Source organism: Bombus impatiens, unplaced genomic scaffold (genome assembly GCF_000188095.3).
Source record: "Bombus impatiens unplaced genomic scaffold, BIMP_2.2 scf_0318, whole genome shotgun sequence".
In the NCBI taxonomy this organism is placed as follows: Eukaryota; Metazoa; Arthropoda; class Insecta; order Hymenoptera; family Apidae; genus Bombus; species Bombus impatiens.
In genome coordinates this window covers 290894-296958 of record NT_176737.1, presented here as the reverse complement: position 1 = coordinate 296958, position 6065 = coordinate 290894, and the positions used below count along the sequence as shown (strand labels likewise).

The following is a 6065-nucleotide window of genomic DNA, read 5'->3' as shown; positions in this document are numbered from 1 at the left end:
CCCCGCAACAGCGAGCCGCCGCACGCCCCGTTTGCGGGGCCGACGGAAACACCTACAAGAGTGCCTGCCACCTGCGACTTGCCGCCTGCCGCGCAGGTCGCGCCATTCCCGTCGCCTATAAGGGCCACTGCAAACGTGAGTCTCCTTTTACTTCTTTCTCCTCCTTTCTTTATCTTCGTTTCGTCGCTCAACTCCGCCACCTTCGTCGATCCCCCGACGTTCTTCTTTCTTCTCCCTCTTTTTTCAAGCCTTTCTCTCTTCCTCCTGTCACCTCGTTCCCTCTTCTTTTCTACCTCACACCCCCGTGACTGCGCGGACGCACCGTTGTTTCCGTCGGTTGCACGCGCTCTCTCTTTTCATCTCGCCCCGTCTCTCTAGCCCCTGTGTTTGCCTTTTCTTCGCCTTCTCTTTTCGCCTCTCTTTACCGTCTCGTCGTGGCCTGCTTTTTAGTCGGTTTTTCAGCACAGCGGTGCGCAACCATCGGTTCCAGGGCAGAGAAGCCTCGCGGGGAAATCGTAAATATCCCACGGGAAACAGTGGCGAGCGTCCGATAGAGAGATCCTCGTAATGGGAAAGGTTTGTCGTAATGACTGCTCTGTTGAGAGGGGAAAGGGAAAGGATAGGGAAGGCTGTTGATCGATCGAATGTTTCATTGATCTTGTCAAAATGATCAATTTTGTCATTTGCGCAGCTATGTCATTTTCGTATTGTCGAGAATTTTTTAGTCCGCGAAGTTTATTTTATATTGATTGTTGTGGAATGCGTTAATGTTGACTCCTGTTGAGATAGAAATACGGCTAGACGTGTTTATTTATTTCCTATGTAACATTTTACCTCTGATCCTATGGAGAGATAGTTAATTAGATTATTAGATTATAATTAGATTATCGATAAGTATCATACGATACTTCCTTTTCAATTTCGTTTTGATAGATTGTTTTGAAATGTATCGCTGAATTCCAATTAAAATGATCATTAATCACAAATTGATCGCAATCTTTTTACGTGTCTTGTATTCATCTAAGTTCCTCGTTTATTATTTTGATATAAATTGTAGATTTCTTCTGTTCGTTTTATTATTGCGCTTTTGTATTTTGGATTTTACCTTTGATGAGCGTGAGATTAATGTCAGAGGATAAATTTCTGTGCGAGAGAGCTCGAATACGTTTTGCGCTTTCTTTCGAAGGCACTACCTGTTGCTTCTCATGTAAAAGAGTGATTAAACGCAGGAAAACGGGTGTAAACTGCAGGGTGGCTTTTATATGGCCCGATGCAACTGGTGAATAAGAATTTTTTTAATGCAAACTGAGACCAACGTTGGAATTGAACGGTGATGTCACAGCGTATTTTTTAAGACTACGTTCTGTTTTGGTTAACGACACGAAAAATCGAGGTACATATTACGGAGATAAACATTTTTAATATACACGATTCTTATATCTCTACGCACGCGAAATACACGTGAAAATCTTGCATTTAATAAAGAGAATATTTATAAAAATATGAAGTACTGTGTATAGCGTAATTTAATGCAGATAATTATCCGATATACAAATATTACTTAAATTACAATAATTATTTATATCCTGGTATATAGAACATATAGTAAATAAGAGAAAGATTAAACAGATATTGGATAGATGAAAAAAGGATCAATCGATAATTTCATATCTCTCGGATTATGACTAATTCATAAATTTTAATTGCACCAAACGTATAATATTCTCTTATCAACTCTACATAATTTCAAATGTTTATTACAAAGATAAATTCTATATGAAGAATTTACGAAGATATTGAATATATACCTATAATGATAATTATCATGAGATAATTGAAATACTCATTAAGAAATTAATGGATCGTATTTATATAATCGTAGAAAACGTAATTAATAATTTTGTACGAAAAGGAATAATATTTCTTGAGCTAGAAACGAACGCGGATGTTTTCTCTTTATTACTCGCTGCGGCGGGAGAAAAAGCGGCATGAAATCATGCATGTAAAGGATTCGAGCAAGAAAGGGTGAAGGACGGTGACGAAGGAAAGGAACAAAACAGGCGGAGAGGGAAAAGTTCAGTTCATTGGTGAGCAGGCGAGTAGCCAGACCGCCGCTGCTTTGCATCGGAATGTATCTTATTGTTGTCTGGTTTGCACAGTGCCGAACTCTTCTGACAGGTGCCATAAAGTCACCGAGCGAAGTTATGTCCAAACAAGACTTTGCAGGGAATAATAAAATCCTGTGCCTGTGCAAGCGTTTACGAGTGAATCGCCTTTCGACCTCCTTTTTCTACCAAAACTGCCTCTTACCAACGTTCTGTATTTTTCCTCTTAATTCAATAAGATGCAAATGATGGAAACCTTATTAAAATATCACATGGATAATAAAACTCTGTCGATTCCTGTAACATCTATCAATGGCATTGCTTTCTTAAACACATTACGACGAACTTAGATAAAAACTAATTTTGCACAGTTAATTATTATAAACGTCGTATTTCAACGATACGCAAAAACGACGATTTGTTATTTATTTTATACCAACAGAGATTACCTGTTAGTTTTATTCTATTATCAGTGATATTATCGACAAATAATAAGATTATCTATCGATGATTCTATAGTCTCTAACGACTAATAACAATTCTTTCTAATAGGATTAGATCAGTTTAGGAGGCTCTTCTTAATATGTTTACGATATCATTCAATATTTGAGACCAACACCGATCCCTGATATCCACGTGTATATTTTCTTTTAGACTCGCAATTCATTTTAGTCGTAGCAAATTATTCTCATTTCTTATGTCATTATGGTTATTCAAGTACTTTTCCTTCCCTCTTTATTGCTCTCTATAGTTTTATAAGGCTCCGTTCTAAGAACGAAGAGTGAGATCTTCCTTCTCGGAAGATAAATTCCATTTTATTGTTCCCTTTTCTCGGTGTTCTTTCCTGCTCGTTCCTAGTCGCTTGATCTTTCAACCGTTACATTATCCTTCTTCCAGGGATAACAGATCCTGACCGTGTACGTATTCTGCGAATCGCTTTGTACCTCATCCGAGCTCGCTTTCATTGTCTTTACCCCTACTACGTGCTTTTAGGTGCTTTTTCTCTCCCCAGTAATTGATTTTGTTATTGTTACTCTCAGCAATGATCGATTCAGAAGGCGTAAGAAGAAAGAATGGTACGTTTTATCGTGTTCTGTGACGATAAGACACCTTTATTAGACCTTTATCAGACACAAAAATGACGCGATTTGAAAGTTCAAGCATTAGTCATTGGAGAAAAATGTTGCCTCGTGTGCCTTTTGGTCCGAAATTTAGTGCGTTCGCGCAGTTTGTTCAAAAGTGTGTTAATCGGTCCGAGCATCGTGCAAATATAGACAGCTCTCACATTTTAACGGAGTCAAAGATCTTTTTTAACAGGCCAGCGCCTTTGTACGGATGCACTGCATACATTCTCTTTATCATCGGCAATTATCGACCGCCCCAACGTAATGTTCGATAACCGGTCCATAACACGAGCGTGTATTCGATTAACATTAATACTAGCCATTAAGGCGATCGGTGCTCACAGAAGGTAATAATTTGAAAGTATAAAGAACGAAAATTATTCGTTTCAAATAATTCTATAAATTCTTTATTTTACGTATCTTTGCGCATTTAAATATTTCCCTTTATTTGGTATGCTTGCGTAAATTTGGAATTTTTTTCAAAATGCACGGATACTGGTTTGAGGTAATTTGCATAAATCTACAGATCAAAAAATTCACAAGAATCTATTAATTAGTCGATGAAATGTCATGACATGTCATCATAACTTGGAAGATAAAACATTTAGCAAATGATGTATCTAGTAAGTGATATATAATATACGTAAATTCTATCAAATATCTTTTAATTTCTGTATGTATTCTCTTTGTCTCAATCTATACCAATACAATCATAATAGTCAAATCTCACAACACTGTTAATGACACGAACTTTTGATGAATTCTTTTTCGGTATATTTCATACGATAGGTTCGCGAAATATGCCTATAAGTGTCCGAATACTTTCGTGAGCCACTGTATGCGGCGCTCGCGAGTTTTTCGTGGCGTGAAACACTCGTACACGAGCGTGTGTCGCAGAAGGCACAATTTTTCGCCGGTGCCTCTCAACTCGAATGTCCAGCATTGCATGGATTCAAGAAGAAAAGGAGAGAAAGAAACGTAGAGGTGAAAAGAAAGAAAGAAAAAAAAAAGGAAACATCGGGAGGCAATCGCAAGATCGTTCCAGGAAGTTCATCGACCGAGACGCGATCTGCCTGGCTGTGAGAGAGAACAAAAAATTATAAAAAGAGGGAATACAGACAGTGCAAGCAAGGAAGAGAGCCAAAGAAGAGGGAAAAGAAGGAATAGAGAGTAGAGAGGGGCGAGAGGGACAAGACGAAGGAGGGGGAAAGTATCGTTTTCTGCGTATTCCTTCGAAGAAGTCGTAATAAAGCCTGCAACTTCGTACATAAGATCAGCGATTGCGAAAGAGCTTGCCAGACTTTTTTTTAAACACGGCGTCACCATCCCTTCGAGAACCTCACGCGATCTGTTCCGATCGTTTCGCCGACTAATTGTCCAGAATGTCTGCGATCAAATCACAAAGGTTTCTGCAACTTCCACCGGCTTGACGCGATATTAATTAATGGAACTATGTTTGGAGATCGATCTGCTTTCGAAGGAACCGAAAGCTACGCGTGATAATTTCTGTGGAGATTTTGGTATTAGGAACATTATAACTTGCAACGTGATTCTCGAAGAAATTGACAATTAATTTATTATTTGATTATTAGAGACATTTTTATAATTGACACGGTATATACGACAGCCATCGTGATATTTTCTTTTCATTTTTGTTTCTTCGTCGGAATATACGAGAAGAAAACAACATTAACTTCAAACGTGCAAAATTAAAATATATTGAAAATAAAAGATAAACGATCAGCGTGCTGTGCGAAACAATTTTCACAAAATCAGGGAAATTTTTCAAACTTTCCGTAGGCTTTTTCTCTCTCGGAGTATCTTGCGGGAGAGTCCTTTCTCGTAGCTGATCGCTCTTTCGATTAGCAACGTCGTTTGCCAGCAGCACGCGAGCAATGTGTTACAATAATGTATACACATTGAATCAAAAACTCGTTAAGGGAATCAGCGCGAGAAAGGGAGGAAGGGAAGGGGTTGAGCGCATGTAACGAGTGTATAACTCGAGGCCGTTGCAGGATAATCCGCGGTTTCGTCGTTGATTTACGACGCTCGGAATGCCGAGGACGCGTCAGCGGCGTCTTTCCTGTAATATTATCCCTTTACAGTCGAAGACCGGAATATTCTCGTCAGTATGCTTTTCCAAGCAACGCTTGCGTCACCACAAAAAAACTATCGCTCGTTTGGAAAATAATACGAACGATTTTAATACAAATTGATTACGTATTGATTACGACGTTATTATTGGATTCGTGATATTATGTATCGAAGAATAGAAAGACTGGAAGATTCATTCGACTACTCATGATGTTAGATCCGATGTATTACCGAACATATTCATTCCTATCAACCATAATCATTTACACCAGTAAATAGAAATAATTCGTAGATGCTTTAGAAAATTAAACTTCCACGATTTATCAATATCCGATTCTCTGTTTCGCCAAAATTCAATCCCCTTCGTCGTGTCTTCTCTCGAAATCGAAATTTATGGAACGGAACCTCTTCGGACATTCCGTCCACGGAATTACCGTGTAAATTCATATGAAAAGGACACGGTTCATCGTATCTCGTACGAAGAGCGTTCATCGAATGGAAGAGGCGCAAAAACAGCTCCTTCGAACCGACTTCTTTGCTCGGGTTCGGGCTAATTACGCTCCGGCTTCCGGTGGTTCGCCGGTCGCACGTTAGTCCTTCCGGTGGCGGAAGCGACGCGCCCACAAAACTAGTAGCCACGCGTGCATAGTTTATCGCGATGTAACAGGAACGTAGAAGGAAGCATCGGCAGAAAAAGAAAGAAGAAGAACAAGAAGGAGGAATAAAAAGGAAGAAGAAGAAA

The 6065-nt window shown here is 39.2% G+C and overlaps 1 protein-coding gene across 1 annotated transcript in view; it reads left to right on the top strand.

Moving 5' to 3' along the window:
* The window catches only part of LOC100746574 (follistatin-A), a gene marked incomplete at its 5' end in the record, with an annotated part of 61034 nt that overhangs the window by 32179 nt on the left and 22790 nt on the right, over positions 1 to 6065 (top strand). The window contains one exon of the mRNA XM_033320486.1: positions 1 to 135. Within this exon, the coding sequence (XP_033176377.1) occupies positions 1 to 135 (135 nt within the window). The remainder of the gene's footprint in view (positions 136 to 6065) is intronic.